General features: G+C 38.4%; 1 protein-coding gene across 6 annotated transcripts in view; it reads right to left on the reverse strand.

The window, feature by feature from the left end:
- Positions 1-27,063, reverse strand: part of FAM227A (family with sequence similarity 227 member A) — a 30,122-nt gene extending 3,059 nt beyond the window's left edge. Inside the window, exons 1-17 of one of the 6 annotated variants that reach the window (XM_089528191.1) lie at positions 26,936-27,063; positions 25,373-25,585; positions 24,379-24,500; positions 23,132-23,279; positions 21,472-21,557; positions 19,345-19,420; positions 16,353-16,441; positions 16,046-16,192; positions 14,741-14,842; positions 13,709-13,809; positions 11,231-11,295; positions 9,832-9,939; positions 8,515-8,585; positions 7,120-7,213; positions 4,425-4,555; positions 1,909-2,067; positions 549-697 (exon numbers count right to left, since the gene is read on the reverse strand). In XM_089528191.1, coding sequence (XP_089384317.1) covers positions 549-697; positions 1,909-2,067; positions 4,425-4,555; positions 7,120-7,213; positions 8,515-8,585; positions 9,832-9,939; positions 11,231-11,295; positions 13,709-13,809; positions 14,741-14,842; positions 16,046-16,192; positions 16,353-16,441; positions 19,345-19,420; positions 21,472-21,557; positions 23,132-23,252 — 1,499 coding nt within the window. In that variant the 5' untranslated portion in view covers positions 23,253-23,279; positions 24,379-24,500; positions 25,373-25,585; positions 26,936-27,063. Of the gene's footprint in view, positions 1-548; positions 698-1,908; positions 2,068-4,424; positions 4,556-7,119; positions 7,214-8,514; positions 8,586-9,831; positions 9,940-11,230; positions 11,355-13,708; positions 13,814-14,710; positions 14,843-16,045; positions 16,193-16,352; positions 16,442-19,344; positions 19,421-21,471; positions 21,558-23,131; positions 23,280-24,378; positions 24,501-25,372; positions 26,155-26,708; positions 26,725-26,935 lie in introns of those variants that run through there. The other 5 variants (XM_089528189.1, XM_089528185.1, XM_089528187.1 and 2 more) reach the window with 5 other exon arrangements.
- Between the last annotated feature and the right edge of the window lie 139 nt (positions 27,064-27,202).

Here is a 27,202-nt window from a genome sequence, read left to right on the forward strand (position 1 = left end):
TTTCATATTTAAATATGTTTTCAAGTGCTGGGAAACTGCACAAAATGATTGCAATATGGAGGGAAAACTTATGGACTGTGCACAATAAATACACAAGTTGATTTAACTGTAGGCCATTGCAATGTAAAGCAATATAAACAAAATAATGGATAGATAATAACAATAGCAATAGTTATAGCCTTTAAATTTCTATACCACATGTCAGTGAACTCAGCACTCTACGTGCTTTACAATCTGTAAGACAATTGCCGCCAACAAGCTGGATACTCATTTTACCAATCTATGAAAGGATGGAAGACTGAGTCAACCTTGGAGCCCTCCCTGGGATTGAACTCACAACCTTGTGGCTGCAATACCAGCATATAACCACTGTGCCACCAGGGCTCCTTACTGGTAGTTAAAATAATTAATTGTCCCAAGTATTTAAATGTGAATAAATACTGGAGAAGAAACTGCTAATGGGAAGGCCTTTAGGGAGTCCTCCTAATTTCCTTACTTTGAGATGGTGATGCCAGAATAAAATTATACCCTGTAAACTCTTTTAGTACCTGAAAAGTTCTTGGTTATCCTTGCACTGCTGATCAAAATTCCTCATTTCCCTCTGGTGTCTCAAATAGGTTTTTGTGAAAGCCTTGTGCCTCTGATGGAGAATATCAAAACTGTCCTTGATCACTTCTGCATATGTCTGGGCAGACTCTGTAATTTGGTGTGTAAAGGAAACTCCTACTCCAATTTTCATAGGAAACAACTATTAGAACTTTAAAAAAATTAAATGCAACAATAAAACTCAGTAATGGCAAGCCTACACATGACAGAAAATTATGCCTAGCTATTTATTACACACACACTTTCTCAATATACATACAGGTTGAGTCTCCCTTATACAAAATAGTTGGGACCAGAAGTCTTTTGGTTTTTAGTTTTTTGCATTTTGGCCCATTTGCACATACATAATGAGATATCTTGGAGAGAGGACCCAAGTCAAATCATGAAATTAATTTATGTTTCATTTACACTGTGTACACATAACCTGAAGGTAATTTTATACACAATATTTTAAATATTTTTGTACTTTTGTATACACTGAACTACCTAATAAAGGAAAAGTGTCACTATCCCAGCCATCCATGTGGACAATTTTGGATTTTTGAATATTTCAGATTTTGGAATTCTAGATAAGGGAGACTCAACCTGTATACTGTGGTATCAGCTACAAGCTATAAGAAACATCAGCAGGCAAGGGGGGGGTGGGGGCGCTTTGTGAAGGTTGGATTATTCTTCCAAAGACCTGCCATGACTGATAGATTCAGTAGCAGAATCACAGCTGGAACACCTAAGGATGGGTGAGAGGAGTACTTTGATTTCTCAGTAGTTTCTGTATTTGTCATAGGGAGCTGCAACAGAAGCAAAAAAACACTGAAGAACACTGCCCAGTGAGGGACTCTAATATGTATTTTAAATTATATTATAGGCTGGTTTAGCTAGGTGGAGTATTAATATTTCAAACACTAAATCCAATTGTTATTTTCCATTAGAACAGACCCACTGAATGAATGAGATTAGTTAGGCCAAAATTAAAGTCCCAGTTATTCTAGGCATATACTTTTGTGGGGAATACCAACTGAATTTAGTAGCAAATAGTTAACTAAAATTAACACAAAGGCTATTGAAATCAATAGGCTTCAATGTGCTTAACTAAGCAGAGTAGACTGTGACTATTAATCACTCAAGTGTAATGTAGACAATGAAGATTCAGGGCAGGATCTTATAACTAATTGCTTAAGGCCGCAAACACAGGGATAAGAACTCCAGCTCTTTATTCCATTTGTATTTAAAGTTTGGTTTGAATGGACCACTAAAGTCAAATGGATCTCCATTCTCACTTCCTGTATGTATGCCATAAGGATATGGTATTGGTTTGCAGATCTCTCTCCTAGGCAAGAAGATGTCACAGCCACCCTTTGACAGAGCATGCCGTTTTTCAAGGAAGTGTTGAATTAGCGGGCTGTGTCCACGGATATTCAAGTGATGCCAGGTGAATTCAGGACCACAACAGGCTGGGTGTGACTACAAGATAAACAAGGACAGCTATCACTTACATAAAACCTAGATTTGGAAATACAGCATTTTACAGCTATAATGATTTTCATCCTGGGTGAAATCATTCAATAAAGTTGAAATCATTCTACTTTTAAAACTATGTAAAACACTGGTGTTCTCTTGTTTTGCTCTGATCATCTAACCAAATTGTTTATGTGCACCAGAAATGTATGTGCCGACAGAAGGAAGAGTTATACAGTGGACCCTTGTTATATGCTGGGGTTTGGTTCCAAGATCCCCTGTGTATAACAAAATCCGTGTATGCTCAAGTCCCATTAAATATAATGACATAGCAAAATGGTGTCCCTTATAAAAATGGAAAACCAAGGTTTGATATTTGAAATTTATACTTTTTTTGAAAATTTTCAAACCGTGTGTGCTTGAATCCGTGTATAAAAAAATCAGTGTATAAGAAGGGCCGACTGTACTTGATAATAACAGACAATTAGATTATTAGATTTGATATGCAACACATACCTTTATCTTTATGCAATGTAATTTATCAGATTTTCTGCCAAGGCGCATATTCATTGAGCAAATAAGGTTAAGTGGCAAATTTAAATCAGTAAATTTTCAAATAATTGGGTCTTATTTCAACTCTCAGATCTTAGCACTGAAAGTGTGTGGATCAGTTCCAAATGTCATAACTAAATCTAAATTTAGATATCTGAAATTTAAATTTCATTTTGAATGTCTATTTTTCCCAATATATTTTATTAGAGGTATACAAAATACTCTGTTGAATTCCTAATTTGATTTCCTGAAAACTACTCAACCACTTAATAACGTAACAATATCCCCTGCAGATCTTGCTTATATATGACAGCAGTCCACATATTTCTTATAGTGGTCAGGGCTGTTACTGTTTCCTGCCTTGGCAGCAGTCACATAGAGATCCAACACATGCATATGATGTCTGTGATCATGGTAGCACATTTCTGACATACTCATAATCAAGCAAATTGTTGCAGCCATATATGAAGTTGCCACATGAAAGTTCACACAGTGACTGCAGTCAGACATTACTGTACAATGAACTAAACCTTTCTTTAGGCATAGACAACACACTGCTCAAAAGGCAACATGTGGCCCCTGGAGCCTCTCTCTCTCATACACACACACACAATTATTTTCATGCACAAACATGAGAATCACACTTGCAGGAAGAGTAATTCTCCTCTTAAATAAGCTATGGGCTGCCCCACAGATTGTTTAGCAAAACATCTAATGTTTTAAAAACTGGAAGTAACATTTCAGTTTGTGAGGTCGAAGGCTTTCATGGCCGGCATCCATAGTTTTTTGTGAGTTTTTCGGACTATGTGGCCATGTTCTAGAAGAGTTTCTTCTAGAACATGGCCACATAACCCAAAAAACCCACAAAAAACTAAACATTTCAATTACTTCCAATTTTTCCAAGAAAAGCTGGCCTGCCCTGCAGTGGATAAAGGGATGTTAGAAAATGACTCCTGGATCCTCTGATGTTGTTCACTCCTGGTTTACCCGAGTGTAAACAAGCTCAAGTGAACATAAGGCTCACACTCTCCTCCTCTAGGGGTGGATTCTAGAACTTTCACTTCTGTTTTTAATTAACTGTGTCTTACAATGTCTGTACCTAACAGTGATTAATCCTAATTAAACAAGCCAATTTCAAATGCCAGATATGAAGCTGGCTTGTTTCAAACAAACTGTAATTAAGATGAACTCAGTTTAGATTTTACTATAATGCTAAACTGTAGTTAAATTTTTAAATGTAAGCAGAAAATAATAGTCAGCATTGTATAATGGTTTGAATGTTGAACTATGTCTCTGGAGATCTGGGCTTGAATCGCTGCTTGTCTTTGGGCAAGTTACATTCTGTCAGCCTCAGAGAAAGTGAAAGGCAACATCACCTTCAATAAATCTTGCAAAAAAAACCCTAACATGATAGACTTGCCTTAAGGTTGCCATTAAGTCAAAAATGACTTGAAGGCACACAACAACAAGAAGCAGCTTTCAAACTCCTCCTTAGAACTGGATGAAGGGAAACTGAGCAAGTCAAATATCCACCAACGCTCAATGTTGTCATGGTAAACCATGTTTTCTAGTGAAATCCAAACAAAGCCAGCCTCTCTACACAAGTGAAGGCTTATTGTTACCTTAGTTTTTCCTCCCCATATGTCAACTACAAAATAGATCATTTTGAATGCTGTCTGATTTACAGAACATGTGTGAATCAGTTCCTTCAAGATTATCAAAGGGATACTGGTGTCAGAAGTAAGACATTCTTATTTCACCCAGATCCAGTAGTATTTGTGGCATATTAGTTTCTCCTGTCTCTAAATTACCTCTCGAGGAAGCAAAGCAATCTTCAATTTCTTCTTTTTTTGTGAGCTCTGTTGTTTGTTCCATGAATCCTTTTGCCCATCTTCCTTAACCTGGTATTCACTTGACACAAACTGAGAAAGGGGTTCCTCTTCTGGAAAAAAAAATCCACCATTTTGATATATGTTAATCAATTGTGCTGTAAAATGTCTTTTAATAAATAAAAATGATATAACTGAATATTATGTCAACAAATAATAGGCACATGTATCTGAACTAAACCATCTTCACTAGGATCATGGCATGTTGCAACAAATTCAGTGCTCATAGATCTAAACAGCATCATTTGTTAAATACAAAATCCCAGAGAACAGATTGTGTGATTTAGGCCTAGACATGACACAAAATCTATATTCTCAAGTTCCAACAGAAATGTGATGTCCCCAGATGGCAGGGAAAGTCAAAACAATCCAGCAATCTTGTTCCCCAAATTATATGCATTTATGTACACTTTGGCAGCACTGGCGATTATGGACAGCACTGTAGGCCCAGTTTCATTCCCTTTCCCAGAATCTCTTATTCTGCTCATTCTTGATTAAACATCAAAAAGCACCATTTAAAATGGGACATTAGGCACTCACTGTGAAGATCCATTCTTCTGAGGTGTTGAGGGAAAATCCCTTGTACTACCCAGAAAGAGGCCTTTGGAATCTTGTTGTCCTTGATAACCACTTAATAGCTATTCTTGTTGTTTTTAAATGGTAGCTGCTTCCTGATTTGACATTGCTAATAAGTGGAAAAAACTTATCCCTTAAAAGCTGGTGGTCTAAAATCTGGTACATTGCCCTTATGGAAAGACTGACATCTGATTCTACAACATCTCAAGAAAGCAGAGATGAGGAAGATTTATGGGACACATAAATTGTTTTATTCAGTACATAAATACACACAATAGCTCTGAATATCCACCAGTAATATAAGCAATATTTTGCATGGAAATCTGCTGGACACCTATAGGCTTCTTGGATCTTGTTGTTTTATTAGTGACCTCCTCAAGATAATGATCCATTCTGCATCATGTACCTTGCCTGTGGTCCAAAAAGAAGAATACTCATTGGATTCTATCTGCAATATTTTCTTAATATCAAGTCATGCCTAATTTTAGTTATTGTTTATACTCCACAAATGTTAGTAAAAAAACCGACCAAAGAACCCTAGGTTGACTTATCCACAGGTCAGTGTAAGTACTGTACCTTAATTCTTATTTTTAAAAAAGGAACCATCTCCTACTCTGAACAGAGTGACAAAAGGCTTAGTCCATCCTGGGAGAACCTAAAATTTGAGACCCAGAACGAAACTGAACCTGTACTGCATTCACTGAATACTGATGGCCTGCAGCTGCCAAGGCTTTGAATTGATGGCTCCAATGATCAAAAGATGGCCAATGGCTTCAGACATAAACTTCTACTTTTCTATGATCTTGAATTTCAGGGATATGAGAAACCTGTCTTTGGTCTTATTTGCAAAGCCTATTTTGTAATTTTAAGTCAATGTCTTTAGCACCCATTTGTCTGAAGTCACATTTCCCAAAAGAAGACTGAAGGAGAGAAACCTCTTTCCTAATGGAAGAGAATTAATGTCAGAATTATTGCTGCTTTCCAACTTGGGAAGGGTGCTGGGCACCCTCTAACCTTGCTGAAAATTATGAAGCCAGTATTTTTGCTTTGTTTTTAAGTAGTGGAAGAACAGAAATAAAACAGAAAAGATGTAACATGAATTATAATTAATTATACATACCTTACAACTAAACAGAATAAAAAACAGAGAAAAGAGAACCCCTTAGATTAAATGTTTTAGGTGAAAGCATGAGAGGAAGAACACTATTCAGAAAGGGTGGAGAGCCAAGAGCAAGATTCCAAATGTTATGTTACTCCTCTCTTTGTTCCTGGGTAGTGCAAGGGACAATCCACGAGGCAGATTGATCCTCAATATACTCCAGAGAACAATATCATTTCATTCCTGGTCTTTGGAGTACATAGGAAAGTGATCTAGCCAAGGATGCAAGGTCTGTTAAGAGGTCTGGTAGCCAAAATACTGTACCACCAGTCAGAGGGTCAAAGGGCTGATCAGCCAGGGAGCTGACCAGGAGACTACTAGAACTAGAAATAAGGAACAGTTCCACTGCAGTATTGCACTAGCAGCTTCTAAGCAGTTGCTGAGATTTTTTTTTTTAACTTAAACACCTTTAACTACAGTTAAAGATTTTTCCTCCTAAGCAAATCTTTGAAATAGGATTCCTTGTGCAGGAAGGCAAGACACTACACTTTCAGATCTAGCTTTAGAGAGTTTTACTGTCTCTAAAGTCAGGGGACCTTACATCCTATTCATGTGAATAGATGAACAGGAAGATTTAGGAGTGGGGATGGAGAATTACAAACAAAAATGTATTATTCCATGTTACTGTTCACACTTGCATTTATTTCCAACATTGGCAGCTGTATAATGTTAACTTCACATGCAAGCAAACCTGACTAATTCACTCTTCTTTTTCTTTTAAATCATGGGGTAAGCACTGGTTAAAGTAAAAATATGACAAAATATGAAAACCTACAAATTGAAGAAACTATATTGGATTAATGCTGCTGTATTAGTTGAGGGGATGTTATGGATGACTCTTTTAAACAAGTCTTATAGAAAACTCATAATATAATATATTACTTTTGGAATGCTGCTGTTGAGCTTTTTTCTCAGAGACAGGCCTCTTGGTTTTTTTAATGGACTTGCTAACAACCTTCCTTGAAGAGCTGCCACTCTAAACCAAAAGAAGAAAGATGAAAATACTTTGTATCACATTTTATCAAATATCTCTTCTTGGTTTTGGAGGAGAGGAATGAATGTGAAGTAGTATATGTTACCACGTGGTGCATGGACTGGCACAATGCATAAAGGAAAAGAAGAGATCTTGTAGCTTTGTGACTGAAAGAAGCTGTAGCATAAGCTTTCATAGGATGTTATCAGACAAGGGAAATTGGAAGTATAATCCAATGGCAATCCGAATACAATCATGGGGTTTAACATTATTGTGTGACAGACTACCACAATTTCGGGCAATGGGAAGTCAGTACGTACGCAAACATGGGGTTTCACGTTATTGCATGAGAGGTGATCACATGCAATTTCGGGCAATAGTAAGCTATTTTCGGGCAATGGGAAGTCAGTTCGAACGCAATTCAAATTCACATAAATTCTCTGAAATAGCGAATTCACGTGAATGTGTTCTGGCTCCACTTTCTTTTCATTTGAAATTAAGAGAAATTCTTCCTGTGTGATAAACTCCACAGACTTAATAGATACACTGCCAAAATGCTATGAAAGTTTATGCCACAATTTCTTTCTCTCATTTAGTCTCAAAGGTGCAATAACATCCCTTTGAATACTGATATTCCAGTTCAACACAGCTGTCTCTTTGAATTCTACACCAAAGAAAAAGAAGGTTTAAAATAGAAAAATGGGAAAGACGCACTACCAGAACGGCAGATTTTTCTTTCTTTTCAAAGGACTGTGTGAGCATTTGCCAATTCAAGTGGATCAATGCTCACAATTTTTCATACTTAATACTGTATTCTCAAACTGTGTCAAGCAAAGTGTGTTGTTTGTCATAAGTCAGAGCTGCGATCCAACAAGTGCCTATGACAAAATCAAAGGAGTGGTAAGTACAACATGCAACACTAGTAATGTTAATGATACAGCCACCAGAAAGCACTTGCAACAAACTCTGGCCATGACATAGCAATCTGAGGGCCCCTGCTGATGGAATACAGCATTCAGCAAACACTTTCCCATAAATATTTTAGTTTGTCTTCAAGATTCCTTAGAGAACTGAGCTATGCTTTCCATTTCCCTTTTCTTTCTTGCTCTGCCTCTTGCTGCTGTAAAAGCTATCAGTACTATTTTCTTAAAATCATAGCATTACAGGGCTCACTGATACGAATCCAAACTGATAGTCAGGCAAGATATTTCTACTCTCCAAAACACAAACAGAATCCAACCCAGTGCCCATTATTAATGGCTGTTTCCTCACCACTAATGGGTGTAAATTCAGTAATTACTTACCTTTTGGAACTGCAAAGAGGGTTTCCCCAAAGTACTGCATAACATGTCGCTAGTAAAGGAAACATCACAGCCTATGGAAATGAAAAATACATGTCAAAAATTATTTTATCTAAAACCTAAGACTGATTCAGGATGGAGAATTCACTTTCTGCCTGGGTCACAAGACACTCTTTACAATAGATGTATTTTAAATTTTACACTGTATGCTGACAGGAATATTTTCCCCACAACCATGATGAACATTTATCCAGTGAAAGGTAATGTTCTGCCATTACTTACAGAACTGGATCATAACTATCTTCCCTCTCATACAAGTGAAAACAACTAAATGGTGTGGGATCTAGCGTAAAGCAATTCTGCATTAGTGAAGTCTGTACTAAAGAACTACGTGCTTGTCTATTATTCTCTTCCAGGAGAAAATATATCCCACAAAAATTAAGAAAGGGAATAATTAGTTGGATACCAGATCCTAGGCGATAGTATACACTTCTGCTGTATTTCCATTACTGACCTCAGGATTCTTATTAGATTTGACTCTTTCCTTCTCTTTCTTCCATTCATCTGTAACATTTTTGTTTGGAGAGCTAGTTTTATTTTTTGGTTTAACTACAGCAGCTCCTGGTTCACCAGTGGCTCCACATCGTCCATTTCACTTCCACTGGATGTTACAAAAATGTTTCCAGATTCAATTGTCTCCTCAGACTCGCGGGTTGGCAGCCATTTGGGGATGCAGCTTTTTTGTTGTTGGTTTTCCTGATGCAGTTTTATTTATTTGCCCTTTCTTTTCCTTTTCCTGTGCTGCCTTTTTTCTTCTTCTCTATCTCTATCCATAATTTCCCTATTTACTGGTGTCATTTGGCTGGGAAGACAAATGCGACTTGTCAATGTGCGGGACTGGCATGTGGGAAGTACCCATCAGTCATGGATTGATCCTATATGCCATCCCATGAATATGCTTCTGCTGTTTCAAGCTATTGGTCCATCTAGCACTGTACATGAACACTGCAGACTTGGTTTTCTCTGCCTAGCCTGAGATGCTTTTAACTGGAACCTCTTATATATAAAGCATGGTCTATACCATTCAGTTATGGCCTCTCTAATTCCAAGTCAGTTTCATCCAATTTATTCATACACTCGGCATATAATGGAAGGAGGGAGTTTAGCACATGCCTTCAAATGTATTGGTCATTTTCTGTCTTCACAGCAGAGTACTTGCCTTGACAATGATATCTCAAAGACATGGTACTTTATTTAAATTAGTAGAAATGTTTATCCAACTATGCAGCAGAAGAAGGTCAGTAGGGTCAAGTGTCTTACCAGTTCTAAACTGTCTCTTTCCTGACAGCAAATTTTCTCTCCTAGATCGCTCTGGTTCCAGTTCAGAATAATCCCATTTATTGAAGCTACCTGGAGCATGCAATGTACCTATATTGTGGGGCAGATTGGAAGAAAGATTTGATAGTGAGAAGCAAAGTAATGATATGTGATCATTTATGTAAAATTCTTAATTATTAGACACTGTTATACTGTATAAGACTTTGTTTTCATGTAAGAAAAACTAAAATACGAACTGCAAGGAGCTGAACATGGGTGGAAAAATATGTCTTCTTTAAAATAATTTAAAGAGCTATTAAAATGAATGAGTGGTTAAATGCTATCTGAGTTTATTTGTTACATATATACATGCTCTCTTGCTCTGTGACTCTCTTGAGCTTGGGATAGAAATGGTCAACCTATGGCACTCCAGATATAGTTGGGCCACAGCTCCCAACAGCCCTGGACAGTATGGTCAAAAATGAAGGATTGTAGGAGTTACCACTCAACTGCATCTGGAAGGCTGCACATTACCTATTCCTGGCTAAAAGCTTACTTACTGTTCCCAGGCAATCTACATTCAAACAGCCAACAGGGACAGACCTTGCTTAGCTTCTGTAGTAGAAGTGCATAATGTTCATCTCAGACAGTGAACATCATCAGCTTATAATGAGAAAAATCCTTCTAGATACATACACCCAGGAGCAATCCAACCCAGCTGAAGCAGTCCAAATGGTTGTCTACCCTGGTAATATTTCAAATGTTCTAGGTCAGTTAGAAAATTACTGAAAAAGAACACAACTCATATCAAACCCTTAGTTAGCTATATAAAAAAAATCTTTCCTAGTTTTCTCTAAAGTGCACCCTCTTTCCCCTTATTGCACACAAATACATGGAGCAAAAGTCCTTTTTTCTCTACTAATGTATGTCAAATGCGGGAAAGGGGTGTGACAGAAAAAACCCTTGAGAAGGAAACCAGTTAAACACTACGAGGATCCCGTGAGCTATTTTTGGCATGCTGAGGAGCTGCCAAAAAGGGAGCCAGCATGTTGTAGTAGTTTTGAGTATTGGACTAGGACTCTGCAAGGCCAAGGTTCAAATTCCCACTCAGTCATGGAAACCTACTGAGCAACTTTGGGCAAGTCACACTCTCTCAACTTTAGAAGATGGTAATGGTAACCCCCCTCTAAAAACTGTTCCAAGAAAACCCTGCAATAAGTTTGCCTTCTTGTCAGAAATAATTTAAGGCACACAGTCAGCAATAACAACGACTAAAGTTTGCTAGATGGAATTCTAGACTTTCATCCCTTTAAATAGAAGACTTCCCCATGCCACAACAGGAAATAATCAACAAGGGCCAATGCAGTCCATTCAGTGAGCATGTAGAAGAAGGGCATCTCACCTCCAAGCCACTCAGAGAATACATCGCAGAGATGAGCCTTGAATTCATGTGTATTGAACCAGGACCTTGGGAAACAGCAGCAGAAGCAGGTATACACAGCTTGACTCAACAATGATGGGAAAAACTAAAGACTCGAGCAAAAAGAGAAAAAATATCTTATCTAAAATAGTTCCAGAAAATGAACACTATTACATGAATGGTTGTCAAACGCACAGAAGAACACAGCGCCCACCCCAAAGCCAAAGTAGTGCAAATGCAAAAGAAGTTATCATATGAGTATGTACTCTTTGTAGTCTAGAGTTTGAATTAGCATCCCTGCACATGCGCAGTGAGGGAAGAATCGGATCGTGACCTTTTTACACTTCCAGTGGGGCTTGCCTCCAGTTCCCGTGGTTTTGCCTTGTTTCACATTATTTTTCATTCATTACCCTTTATTTCATATTATTATGCAATTTGTATTACTTGTTCATTCATTACCCCTTATTTCACATTATTTAGGCAATTCACACTATTTAGTCATTCATTACCCTTTATTTCACGTTATTTAGGCAATGCACTTTATTTGTGCATTCATTACCCCTCATTTCACATTATTTAGGCAATTCATCAATTCAAAATCAGTCAAAGCAACCTTGCGCTTGGTTTGAGCACTGGACTATGACTCTAGAAGGTAGGGATGTAATCCCACTGGGTGACCTGGTGCAAGTCACACTCTCTCAACCTCCTCAGAAAATGGCAATGGCAAAGCCTATCTGAATCAACCTGCCAAGAAAACCCAAAAAACAGGGTGGGGGTCTTCAGATGGTTGTATGTGTGAGACTGTGTCTGCGCCTTTATGTCTCCAGCTATGGAGGGAATGAGGGAAGAGAAAGAGTTCCTCTATTTGGGAGAGTTTTGCTGCAGCCAGGTTGTGGGGAGCCTGGGTCCTCTCTAGTTCTAACCTGGCCCATTGGGAGTCCCATTGAAGGCAATGGCGCTGCCTCCTCGCCATGAGTCGGAGGAGGAGGGGAAAGGGGAGAGGAAGGTGGGCAGGAACCAGAGGCGACTAAGACTACAAATCCACACTGGAGAAATAACCCAGTGTGGCATGGCTTTAACTCTTTGTGGCTCAAGGCTATGGAATTGTGGGAGTTGGAGTTTGTTGTGAGTCCAGAGTGCTGCCCCTGAGGGGAGGAAAACAGACCCGCATTCCCTAGGCTGCCCCACTCCATCATCCCCCAAAGGAGGAGGAATGAAGGAAGAAGAACAACTCTTTGGGGCTAATAAAAAAGGGGGGGATTTTTCTCTCTTTTTGAAGCCCCCTGGCCCTGGAGGAAGGCTGGGAGGGAGGCAAAAATGTCCTTGAGGGGCACAAGGGGCCAGGAGCAGGGCAAGTCCCAAGCCCACCGTTTTGGGTAGAGAGAGAGCTTGCAGGGCACCTCATGGAGAGCCACTCTTTCCTGTCAAAAACAGCTGCTTTTCCACCCGGCTGCCAGGGAAGACCTAGGAGCCCCGGAAGCCAAAACAAAACGGAGGATCATGGGAATTGATGCGGGGAATACCAGGGCCACAGCAGACATGCATATCACACCCAAATGACATGGCACTGAATGTGAAGTAGCCTGGGAATAGGATTTGTGAATTCCCTAGTTTGCTGAATTTACTTAAGTGTGGATTGATTCATGATTGCGTTTGGAGTGCGTTCGGAATGCCAGCAAATGCGTCTGATAACCTTTCGCACAATAATGTGAATAAGCATGATTGCATTTGGGATGACACTGGATTATACTTCCAATTTCAGTTGTGTGATAACAACCTATGTGTTGATTATTCAAATATCCAATCCAGTATAGTTTTTTGTGGGTTTTTCGGGCAATATGGCCATGTTCTAGAAGAGTTTCTTCCTCATGTTTTGCCAGCATCTGTGAAGATGCCGGCTATGAAAGCCTTTGACTCCAATCTAGTATGGTTGCCACTGCTGTTTTTCTAAACTATATTCCAGAAACCCTGGCAGTCAGGTTATTTTTTGTTACTAATCCTATCCAGCAAAACACTACCACAAGACTACTGTGTGTGATTCATCATATTTTCAGTTCATACAGGGCCTCACTGAAGCCCATCAGACCAGGTCAGGGAGCAAACATAAACTGCTAAATTGTAGAATCTTCTACAGTGTTCTGTCAACATGCCACAGCATATGGCAAACATTTGCTGTGGCATGTTGACAGAACACCTCCACTTTCTTCATACTTATTTCTCCGGTATAGATTTTGAGTATATCAAGGATGAAATAGCATAATTTAAGAATATAATTAGAAATTCATCAAGGCTAATAGCAACAAGTTATAAATATTTCAAAGTTCTTCCAGTATTTATAAACTCTAAAGCATCACATGAGGCTTTAAGGTAATGTGTTTCCTATACAAGGCTATCGAATACCATTTCCCTATCTGAAGTCGAATACCTATCTCCTCCTTTTTCAGATGTGTGCATACTCACTGTAAAGATGTGCTCTGGGTTGGAAACCTTGTGACAGCCCAAGAGAGTGCGGGAATAATTTTCTGCAATGCGTTCAAATAAATGTCCTTGAATTTCTCGATCTGGCTATTGGGAGAGAAATAAATGGAAGGCTTAACAAGGAGGCATGTCTTTACCCAACATGCCATGGTGATGGGGTTCTAGGAAAACAATCTATCACAAATGAACTTCTACTTATAAATGCAGCAGCCTATCTGTAACTTCAGCTGGATCAAAATACAGCTGCTGAGACCATTCACTGGAGCTTACAGTAGTGATTATACCACTTCAGTATTGATACACATTGTGTGGTTTCTAGTTTATTGCATGGTGCAATTCAAACTGCTAGTGATGTATGAGTCCTAAACTGTGTAGGACTCAAGCATCTCAAAATCTCCAACATTCATTTTAATGACAGGTCAAATCTGTCCTATGTTTTTAAGTTTTTAATTAACATCACTGACTATTGTCATATATTCCTGTGTTTTATAAATGTAGCTGTATTTTAGTATTTAGAATTTGGATGGTTTTTATTGTGATAAATTTTAATGTTTATTACAAGTTTCCTTGAACATGCTTTATAAACAGCAGCACAGGAATATCAAGGTTTTCTTCTGGTGCCCTGATGATTGATGATCAGCTGGACTGTGAGGAGAAAGGGGTGGAATATGAATTGGGAACAGCAAAGAGCTGCGCTGCTGCTTTTAAGAGGGGCACTCTTACTTTTGTAAACCATTATCTCTTAGCCAAGCCTACTTCATAGGAGTGTTGTGAAAATAAAGGGCCATTCTGAATCTCTTGGTAGAATAGTGGAATACAGTAAGTTGGAAATTATTTGAAAGCACACAACAACAACAACAACAACAACAACAACAACAACAACAAAAGGATTGATTATAGTAAAATACATCATTCTGAGAGAAACAGAGCAGTCAGAAGCTTAGGCAACCAGAAGTGAAAAAGTATAACAAAAAAAGAATTTACCAACACCCAAATAGTCAGCTGCTTTCTTACATGATACAAGTGTAGAAACTGCCACCAGAAACTGTCTAACAAAATAGCCTGGATGCATGGAGCACTGAGAAACTTGTGCAACATCTTCACTGACCATCTTGTCTGTAAAGAAAGCAAACAGTAAAAATTTTGCAGCATTTTCATTTAGGGAAAAAGTCAATGGAAATAATAGTATTTGGCACTTCCCTGTTTGTATTTTTTTTACTCCCCAATGGAACCAGGCTTCATTAAAAGAGTTAAAGAGTAAACTGATAGGATAATGCACTTTAAATAGCAGCACACCAGCTCAAATAAGAAGCAGAGTGAGCTATATATCCAGAATATGAGTCCATGTTAAGTAGCCAGGGTTTGAGTCTGACAAAGACACTTAAAACTCACAGGCACAGTTCAGATATATTGATTTCAGTCTAATAATCCATTTTTAATGAGACTCCACCAGCTCTGGACATTTATACAGCCCCCAGTGGATTCAACATGGGCTAATGTGGCCTGATCCCAAACACTGCCCAAACTGTATTATAGTGAGAACTAAAGTTTACCTATGCTCTCTCTTTCACTCTCCCATGTAATATAATTTAAAATATCTGCCATTTGTTAAAGCACAGTTTCTTATTACATCCAAACTGGGAAACTGGCCCTGTCTCAGACTACAAGCCAACAAAGTATCTCTCTCTCTCTCTCTTGATTTCATATTCTGATATTAGACTACAGTTTTCCACTTTGGGTGTAATAAGAAACTGTGCTTTAACAAATAGAAGTTTTCAATTGCAGTATGAGAAAGAAAGGAGATTGGAAGAGAAGGGGGAACACTCAGGCACATTGCCAACTTTCAATCAATAAACCATGGTGTATTAGATCAAAATAATTATGTCTGAACCATCCACCAAGGTTCTGGACCAAGTGTCTTCTGCCCCCCCCCCCCCCCCAGCTCTATTAGTGGTCTTATCCAGCTACAGTGGCAGAGTAGGGGTTGGATTACATAATGCTTGGTCCTTTCCAACCTAAACTGTATGGTTTTCTCTCCAGGCAGCTGGGTCAGGTCACCCTTTTATGAAGAAGGGTGTCTATAGCCAGCTATCTGGCAATGTTCAGAGTGCTAAACAAGAAAAAAGGCGTGCCAAAGGAAGGTATGAAGTTGTATCAGCCGCCTGAGGATACCAGGTACTGATGCCAGCCCTATCATAAACTCTTGTACCATGTAAGCACATATCAAACAAGCATGCACATGCATACATAATTCACCCATCCTTACCAGCCCCTTCCAGACTTTCATATACCCCTGGAGATTTGAGATAGGTAGCATACCTTTCCAATTAATGTTTTTCTCTGGGCCCGAATCACCTTCTGCAAAATTTCATCTAGGTCTACTCCATTTGGCAGTGGTGTTGGTTCTTCCTTAGTGTATCCTGGGTACTGGTACAGCTCCACAAGTTTATCTTTTTCTGCTACAAACTAGGGGCAAAAATGATGTAATGGATGAACAACGTAGATTTATTCAATAGGTACTTAGCTCATGTTACGCCAGAGCTTACAGTTCCTGACCATTTACAGTTATGCTAAATTAAACATTCACAGGAATGGCTGACTTCTGAAACGTGATATGCCACTTTACCTTCTTCTGAGAAATTTTGCCCATAGTTATGGAAGGATCAACCTCTGAGCCACGCCCACTAGATTTTTGTATCACCTTCTGGTCTCTCTCTGTAAGATAAGAAAAAAAGGGTCATATTGAACATCTGAATAGCATCTCCAAACAATGCACAACTATGCCCTGGAAATTCTTAAGTGAGAATACTGGGTTTGTGGTTTGTAAATATTAACCATCTGCCACAAGCTAATTAAAGCTGCATCTTACACAGGCATACCTCAGTTAACAAAGCCTCTGACAAAGAAGCTCCTTTTTACAAAGTCTTTTTGGGAGCCCAGCCCAAGCCCTGCTTTCCTTGTCTAGCTGGAAATTTTCTTATAAAATCAACATCAGGAGGATGGTGAAAGAGACCTGGAGAAAGACCTTCAATGGCTGCATCCACACTGCAGAAATAATCCAGTTTGATACTACTTTAACTGCCATGGCTCAATGCTATGGAGTTCTGGGAACTGTAGTTTGTTATGCTACTAGAGCTCTCTGACAGAAAAGGCTAATTGTCTCACAAAACTACAATTCCCAGGATCCCATAGTATTGAACCATGCCAGCTAAAGTGGTGTCAAACTGGATTATTTCTGCAGTGCTGATGCAACCATTACTGAGCTGCAGCAGTATGCCTGCAGTAAATAATGCAATCAAGGTTGACCTGAGAATGAATGGGATTCTGCTCTGGGTGCTCCTACTGCAGCTGTGTGTGCTTACGTACAACAAGCAAGGTGAACAGTTGCTTCCAAAATTTTTATTGACCATGTGTGAAGAACAAAACAGAAAGAAAAAGAGAAAGCAGGTTAGTCTACCTCACCAGCCACCCTGGCGTGTTGCAAAAGCATTTCCTCACCAAAATGGAAATCATAAGAAAAGTTGAAAGAAAAAAATAAATCATCTCAGGATGCATTTTGGAAGAATCCTTTTGAATCCACTTGAATAAATCCTTTTAAGTGGCCTCTACAAAATTCACAATGTTTTTGTTTACTTATGAAAGGCTTACTTGATCTGTTTTTTTTCCTTTTCATTTTTCATGTGTATATTGTTAGTTTTAAAGGGGGGGGGGGAAGGTGCTGAAACATTTTTAACTGCTCTTCTTTTTTATGATGTAAGCACATAGCCCCATTTCTATCCATGTTATTTCTACTTCTGGTATTAACGTTTCTGTTAAAGAAGTAAAGCACATTGACTTAACTAACTGAGGTATACCTGTATCCACAAACTCAAACAATTCTTGTTTAAAGAACAAAAATGAATGCAGGCCACTGCATCTCATTTAAGTCAAGTACTACTGAGATTTACACTACAACCCTAAATGTGTGATGTTGGTAGCATGTCCTGTCAAGTTCAATGGTACTTACAACTCAGGCTGAGTTCCACTGAGAAATTTTTATGTATTCACATGTAAAACAATTGATTGACATTATATCTTAAGCTATGCCATGTGATTTGAAACTGCATTGCCAATTACTCATTATGATACGGTGTCTGAATTCTTGATAAACCTACAGGGGTCTTTCTTTTACAGTACCCAATGGAATACACAATGGAGACAAGAACTGCTCAACTTCAAAAAAACTGTTGCAATTTATTATTTGATTTACATCCTACCTTTCCCCCACGGTTGCAAGACAACTTCCAAAATGTTTAAAAGGCTCCAATAAAAACACAATAAATTGCATTTATTCAAATACACATACATTATACTATTAAACTCTTATTATTTTTATAAACCTACTTATTATTAATAAGAACAATAAAATATTTAAAAGGTATGTTGTTGAGGGCCTGCCTGAATAGAAATGTCTTCAACTGCAGGAAGAAGAAAAACAGGAACTTTACATGGAGGGAATTCCATAATCTGGAGTCCATAATCTCAGAAGTCTCTTTCATCTGCATCAAATGTACCTCTGAAGGTGGAGGGACTAAGGCTCTGTACAGACAGGCCTGAAAGGCTTGCTTGAGGGCAGAGTCATGGTGTCATGTCCAGATGACGCACGTCCCAACGCTTCCCCCAGGGCGCCATGATGCTGTGCACCGCTCCACACAGCGCTCAGCATCATGGTGCTCCTCTGGCACTGTGTCCATACAATGCAGCGCCAAAGGTGCACTATAGAGCTGTGCTGAGGCGGCTATGGAGGGGTACAGACGACAGAAAAGGGGTGGTCTGCAGCCGACCCTTTTCTTGCTGGGTTGGAGGCAGAGCAGCCTCACCAGCAGCCCCTGCGGCTCCAACCTGGCACTTTTCCAGGCCGTGGGGAAACGGCAAAACGCCACTTCCCCATGGCCTGGAAAAGGGTGTCCATGGGGCTTCATGCCCCATGGACACCCCGACAGGAGCAGCTGCAGGTTCCAATGGCGCTTCAAAGGCAGGCTTACACAGAGTATGTTATAGTAATCCAAATAAGATATAACTAAGGTTGTCTTTCACTTTCATCAGATCAAATATCTTTCAGGAATGGGTTGAGCTGGTATACTAACTTTAGTTGTGTAAATGCACTCCCAACCAACTCCAACGTTGGGGACTAGCACAGGTTGGATGATTTCTTCATGATCTGGAATCCAAGTGATCAGAAGCATATTTTTGGGGGCGGGGGTCTGACTAATCTTCAATTTATTAAGCCTCATTGCTGACAAAGATATTGGTTTACAACTAAAACAGCTCTCTCTGATGTAGATTGAAAGAAAAGTTGGGTATCATCAGCCCTTATGCACGTTTGAAGCATAGTATGGGAGGATAGGAGGGGAAAACAGACAAAGAGTTCTAAAGCAATGTTTCGTTTTTGCATTGCAGAAACTTCAGCTATGGTATGGGATCCTAAATATGTTTAGTGTAAACCACTGAACTGGCATTACATTTGAAATCAGTGTAATGACCAGCTAGAAAATTACTCTTTTAAATTATATGCCAATTAAAACTTCTTTTGGAAGAAGTCAGAGCAAAGTTTAATAATCATGAACAATTAAGCCTACCTTTCACTTTGACTGACACTCTTTTTTTAAAACCCCTTTGCACTACATGTCTCTTTGGTGCTGCATCCTCAATCACCTTCGAAGGCAAAGTAACAGAAAAGGATAGTTACACACCAATTATCTAAAAAATACTGGAATGCAATTTCTTTGTGATAGACTGGAAAAGCAATGGTACATATAGAGGTACAGGTTGAATCTCCTTTATCTGTAAAGCTTGAGACAAGAAGTGTTTCAGATTTTGAAGTTTTTTGGATTTTTGGAATATTTGCATATACTTAATGAGATGTCTTGGAGATGGAACCCAAGTCTAAATATGAAATTAATTTCTATTTCATATACACCTTATACACACAGTGTGAAGATAATTTCACAAACAATATTTTAAATAATTTTGTGCATGAAACAAAGTTTGAGTACACTGGACCATCAGAAAGCAAAAATGTCACTATCACAGCCATCTATGTGGGCAATTTTGGATTTTGGAATATATACAGAATTCAGGATAAGAGAAACAACCTGTGTAAATTCTCCGGCTATTTTTTAATTTCTCTTACATGATAATTGAGTCCTAATTTTCAGGAATGTCACATAATACTCCTGGGCCAGCAAGGGGTTTTATGAATTCCAGTAATTAGGTTGCAATTCCAATCAGATATATTCAGAAATAAACACAACAGGACACATGAGCTTACATCTGAGGAAACGTGCATAGAATAGCACTGAACATCTGTTTCTTCCTTTTGCTTTTTCTAACACTTCAGCGCTTTACAGACTGCCCGAAAAGGGCGGTCTCCCACCACCCTCATTTGTTGCGCAAGGGAGCCGCAGCAGCCAAACCGCACGGCTCCCTCGTGCAACAAAAAGAAGCTGCAAAATGCAGCTTCTTTTTGCGGCGCCATTATGACGCCACAAAGCGCCATTGGCGCACTTGCGGCATCATAATGGTGCTGAGACGTGTCAAAATGATGGTGCCCATGTAGAATGGGCGTCACCATTTTGTACGTGCTCAGCACGTACTAGGGTTAGGGGTGTCCGGAAAGGACGCCCCTTCCTAACCCTAGTACATGCAGAGCACGTACTTTTTGGCAGTGTGTAACCCGCCTTCCTTCGTTTTCCCCACTGCTTTCCCATTTCTCTGACCCTCCCTCACTTGTTTCTTCACTTTAAAGAAGCCACCTATTCAAGAAATATGGGAATCAATTTAAAAATAGAAATGCATTATTCATGAATATAATATTCATGAATATGCTGGCCACCATTAAAAGTCAAGTACTATTATGGGACACTGATTTCAAATGAAGGGTGCATCTACCTGTGGTTCCCAAACTCTGGCCTTCCAGGGATTTCGGACTTCGGCTGCCAGAATCCTAGGCCATTAGCTAAGAGGACTGAGGCTTCTGGAAGTTGAAGTCCAAAAACCTAGAGGAGTAAAGTTTGGGAACCACTGAATTCTACACAGTAGAAATAATCTACATAGTTTGGTACCACTTTAAGTGTTATAGCTCCATCCTACAGAATGCTGAGATTTGTCACAAAACTACAAATCCCAGGATTCTATAGGACTGAGCAGTTAAAGTGGTGCCAAACTGCATTATTTCTACAGTGTAGATGCACCCAAAAAGTGAAAATACTAAAATCTCTTCCAGTGAAATCAACAGGAAATCAAATGGTTATCTTTGCTGAGATCATGCACTCACTCAGTTTTGGTTTCTGTTCATTTTTCTTTTTTTTTTCAGGCTTTAATAAATGTGCACTTTTATAAGCTGAGTATGTACAGTTTGATAAAACTCTGCTCAGCTTGGTTGTTTTATTTGAAGAGCAACTGATACAAACAGACATCACCTTTACCTTGATCAGAACACCTGGCATCTACTTTTTTTTGCCTTTGATTTGCTATGAATGCCTGTGTATGAAGTACATGCAAGTTCAGTTAGATCTAATTAATGCAAGAGTAACACTACATGATATAACCACACACAGCTGCAAAAGTACCAGCATCTGACTTCCCCTCCACTTAAAAAATGACATTGATTTTGACTTGTTCAGAAGACAAAAGTTATTCTGACAAGCTGCGTTTTGCTAGAATAAGAATCAGAAAAACTCTAACATTTCTTACACAACACTTACTACGTCGCTACTGTCGTATCTTTTCGGTCCAAGTTCTAAATGAGCAATTTTCTGGTTCACTTTTCGTATACTGCCAATGACATACACTAATAGTTGCTGGTTAAGGAATATTTTGAAACATTTTACAAAAGTATTTATTATTATTATTATTATTATTATTATTATTATTATTATTATTTATTATTAACCTTTATTTATGAAGCGCTGTAAATTTACACAGCGCTGTACATACAATCTTTATTATTAGACAGTTCCCTGCCCTCGGGCTTACAATCTAAAAAGACATGACACAAAAGGAGAAGGGAGTGGTGGAGGGAAAGGGGATGAGGTCCAGCAATTACTCTCTACCTCCCATTAGTATGCTGATGATCTCTATTCACCTCTACTAACCTGTTTCTTTTGATAGTCTGTTTTCCACCATCACTAGCCATTTTAAAACTACAGTATGTATAATTTCTGATACGGTGCCTGAGATTTCTTGTTCTCCTTTACCTCCCCAGTTTTCCTTTTGGGTCATGTCTTCTTAGAGTACAAGCCCAAAGACAGGTTTGCGTTTATTTTTTTTGCAAGTCTCTCTGAGGGCTGTTCTAGATGAGGAGCAAGAAGTAAATGCTTTAAACTAATAAATAAATCTTACAACAATTTTTTGGGTTTGGGGTTGTTGTTTTGGGGTTTTGGTTGTTGTCATTGTTTTGCAAGAATTAGTAATTTGATGGAGTAGAAAGCTGATCAGACAGAACAGTGACCCAGATCAGTTCCAGTTCCAGATGTTAATGTCACAAAGCTGATGGAAGGTGTATGTTGAAAAATACAGCCGTGTTGACACAACAAGTCAGGTTTCATTACAAGCCAAGTTTTACATGAATCTATTGGTTGCTGTGTTGCAATAACACATCCTATGTGTTCTGGAAAGAGGAGGAACACTTTAGGAAATATAACTGTTAGCTTCTGTTCCTGATTCCAGACTCTGTGATGAAAGTGAGTAGGACTATTTTTCTTTCTTTTTATAGATTTCTCTTGGATCCACTGATGATCATTTAATAGCCACAGATAGCTCACAATCTCCTAACTGATCACCACTATTTTTTTTACCATGTCCTATATCAAATGCGCAGGGTAAACAATAAACAGACTCTATTCATACAATGTGTATGGCTGGTTGAACTTATTTCTGTTTTTCATGACAAGAATCTATGATGGGAGATGGTGAGCTACTTAAGATTTTCCCAGATTTATTCTATCATCCCTTTAAACATGGGTTGGAGGAGGTACCGGATAACTATTTGGATAACAGCAGTCACCTTCAAATTAAATCAAAACTAAAACATAATGATTGAGAATGTGGTAGCTAGTTGTGATGGATTAACAAGACGTATAAAATATCCTGAATAGTATGATTAGAGATTTGGCATATCATCATCTATGCAAACAAATTAATTCATGGAAAATCCCCTATCAATTGGTTTTCATATGGTAGAAAGACACATTATGATGAGCTCTAGATCCAATGGAACATAACTGCAATATATTAAATGTTAAATTCATGAGTATGTTTTTTTTTTATCATTTTGAAAATAAAATGCAAAATAAAATAAAACAGAGATGTATGTGTATACAAACAACATCTTTATTCAATGTTTACTGTGGAAACAAAGGATACAACGTGGTTTGTCATCTAATTTACAAGTGATGCCATCTCTTTTCTTTTCTTGGTTTCCCGATGGCAATGTCAAGAACCCTTTTAAAGGACTCACAAATGATTCTGTAGCTATAAATTCCATCTTCCCTCTTAAAATAAGAACTAAACCCTAAAGGTAGGGGAAATGACACTTTTCCATTAGGAACACGATTTAATGGAGCCTTTCTCAGCAAAACACAATCATTGTATGATAAACTTTACCTATCATAATTATCTATCATGGTTAGCTACAGTGATATTTTATAATTCCTCATATGGAAACTAAAGTAGCTGCCAAGAAAAAAAAAACAACACTTTCCCCTAATTATAAAACTTAGTGAATAAAAGAAAAGGTAATCTACAGTAAGGAAAATCCTTTTAATTTTTCATAGTTAAAGCACCCAGGAAAGAAACAGAAGTACAGTATGCAGTTCTAGAAGTTTACATATTCTCACAAGAAATTCTAAGGCAGAGCACCAAAAATGCTAACAGTTCAAAAGGTACTGGAAGAATGTTGTCTTTCTAGCACAGCACTAACTCTGCTGCTGTACTTCAGTTTGAGTCAAACATGCAAAAAAGTTCCACATGGGTGGGGATATTTGTAAATGAATCCTCTTCATTATAATTTTAAAGCATCAAAACTAGACATTTTACCATTGCATTGCTACAATCCTAGACATATTTGCCTTGAAGTAAACAAATCTTGTTGTGGTTGTGGTTGTATGCCTTCAAATAATTTCCGATTTATGGCGATCCTAACAATTAGTGGGCCTCCATGGTGTGCACTTCCAAATCCAGCCCTCTGTGGTTATGACAAAAGATATTACACTTTTGTATGGATTTTCTCCCATTCTGAAACACTGAAACCTCTCCTAAAACTCTCTTATTGGCAATAAAAGATTTAGGATAAAATATGATATCATATTTGTTTCTGCATTTGGCCACATCCATCCCTGGAATATGCCCCTCCGAAAGTCTTTAAACTGAGCCTGGCCCTCAGGAAAATCCCTATTTTTCTTAAATAGTTCTGTGGCTGAAAATAAAAGAAAGGAAGTGGTTACAGGGGTCTAGACCTGACATAAAATCCTAGGAATGAGGGACTGAAATTACAAATTAAACCTTCCTTATGTCCAGTTGAGGTCAGTGGAGGTTTTGTGTAAAAGCATGTATCATAATGAATAAGTTTTGAAAACCCATAAATACCAACCAGGCTGCAAGTATAGGCTTACCTTCACTTTACAGCATTTCGCTAATATGGCACTTTTCCATAACACAGTACAACAGCGCCGTTTTGTTACTCACGCTCAATTCTCTTACAGCATTTGTGCGCTTCAGGTCTCAGTCTCATATGCTAAAAAAAATTACAATATTTTTACTTTTGCATCTTTCTTTAGGTCTAGCACTACTGCACACTTAATAATACTTTAAACATTTCTTAGACTTTTATATCCACTGGCAAGAGGGGAAAAAATCTTGTTATCAGAAATCTTTTGTGCATCTCAATACATTTGCTGTTAACTACCTTTGAGTCGATCTCGACTCATGGCGACCCTACGGATGAGACATCTCCAAGACACTCTGTCCTCCGCTCCTCTGCTTAATTCCTGCAACCCCATAAAACCTGTGACCTCCTGAATAGAGTCCATCCATCTGGCATGTGGTCTTTCTCTCTTCCTACTTCCCTCCACCTTTCCTAGGATTATTGCCTCCGCTCAGTGATGAGTCCTTCCTTCTCATGATGCGTCCCAAGTACAACAGCCTCAGTTTGGTCATCTTGGCTTCTAGGGAGGTTTTTGGCTTGATCTGTTCTAGGACCCATTTTTTTATCCTTTTGGCTATCCATGGTGTCCTCAGCACTCTTCTCCAGCACCACATCTCAAATGAATGGATTTTCTTCCTATCTTCTTTCTTAACTGTCCAGCTCTCACATCCATACATGGTAATAGGGAATACGATGGCTTGTATGATTCTAACTTTTGTGCTGAGTTGTCTATCTTTGCATTTTAGAATCATTTCTAGGTCTTTCATAGCCACCCTCCCCATTCTTAATCTTCTTCTGATTTCCTGACTGCAGTCCCCATTTCTATCAATGTTGGATCCCAGGTATGGGAATTCTTTTACTGTTTCTATTTCTTCATTGTCTAGGTTGAACTTGTGAAAGTCCTCGGAGGTCATTATTTTTGTTTTCTTTGTGTTCAACATTAACCCTGCCTTTGCACTTACTTCTTTGATCTTCCTTAGTAGGTCTTCCAGGTCTGTGAGGTTTTCTGCTAGTATTATGGTGTCATCTGCATATCTTGGATTGTTGATATTCCTTCTTCCTATTTTCACTCCTTCTTCTTCTGTGAACAAGCCTGGTTTTCTCATAATATGCTACACTATAACTTTGTTTATTTTAATTAATACTAGTTGCCTTATTCCCAAGTGAGAATATATCTACAAAATAAAGAAGAAATCACTGTTTATCTCCTTCTCATCATATTATCGCTATTAAATCAGAACATGTCTACACCTGTCTACATTACATTTTACGCAAACTGTTTTAACACTTATTTCAGGCTTTAAACTGTAGAGAGATCTTGTAGCACTTATAAGACTAACTGAAAAAAATAAGTTGGCAGCATGAGCTTTCGTAGACTAAAGTCTACTTCTTCATAAGCTTTTGGTGGAGAGCTCATGCTGCCAACTCCAGACTAACACGGCTATGTCTTTGAGGAAAAACCCTGAGATAGGCTCGCCTTAAGGTCACTATAAGTCAAAAATCACTTGGAGGCACATGACACATGAACTACAACAACAAGTGTGGATTAGTGGTTTGAGTGCTGGACTATGACTCTGGAGACCGTGGTTCGAATCTCACTGATGGAAAATAAAGGGGGAAAACAAAGGAGAAGATTTTGAGAGGAATATGGGAAGAAGAATTAGGATGTAAAAGATGTGATAAGGAATGGGATAGAATTTGGGAACAAAGACATTTGAAGAATCTATATTATTATTATTATTATTATTATTATTATTATAAATTGATATGAAAATGGTATTTGACGCCAGTGAGATTACATAATATCGATAAGAATAATTTGAAAAAATTGCTGGTTGTCAAGATGTAGGGTCATATATAAGGTCATATATATATATATATATATATATATGGCAGCAATGTAAATATATACAAGAATTTTGGGGGACAGTGATTATAGAAAGTATTATGAATATAAAAATAGATAGAAGTCTGAATATAGTATTGTTATCACTGTATAATTCAGAGAAATGGAAAGAAAGAAGAAAAAGATTTGATAACAAACTTGCTTACGGCAGCGAGATTAATCATAGCAAGAGGCTGGAAAACCAAAATAACTGTACAATTGGAGGAGAGGAATAAAGAAGTATGGAAATTAGTGACATGGTAATGTTATTATTATGCTTATTTATACCCGCCTTCCTCCCAGTAAAGGGACTAATGTAGAAAATATGTATATGGAATTATATGTTGTATAAAACTTATATGGATGAACTTTAGTTTATATATATATATATATATATATAGGGCAAGTCATACACTCTCAGCCTCAGAGTTGAAGGCTGCATCCACACTGGAGAAATAAGCCAGTTTGGCACCGCTTTAAGTCTTTGTCTGGCTCTTTGCTATGGAATTCTGGGAGTTGGAGTTTGTTGTGGGGCCCCACAACAAACTCCAACTCCCAGAATTCCATAGCAAAGAGCCAGAAAGACTTAAAGCGGTGCCAAACCGGCTTATTTCTCCAGTGTGGATGCTGCTTTACCTACCACAGCACCTCCCTTTCTTTTCCAGAGGCCTCAATCCTCCATTGACCCAGTCGAGGCCTAGGCCGCAACTGGACGCCCCTCGATTTATTTTGCGTCCGTCTATCACCTAGGCAACCATATTGGGGCAAACCATTATTTTCCTCCCTAAAAGATAAACGGCGTTGCTTTTTATCACTCATAAGCGAACTGTGGGCATTATTATATACGTTTTCGCATTCAACACAACGTAATTATTCATTGTAGTTGGGTTTTCTCCCCTTAAAAATC

Source organism: Sceloporus occidentalis, unplaced genomic scaffold (assembly GCF_023333645.1).
Source record: "Sceloporus occidentalis isolate IW3139 unplaced genomic scaffold, rSceOcc1.0.p SCAF_5, whole genome shotgun sequence".
Classification (NCBI taxonomy): Eukaryota; Metazoa; Chordata; class Lepidosauria; order Squamata; family Phrynosomatidae; genus Sceloporus; species Sceloporus occidentalis.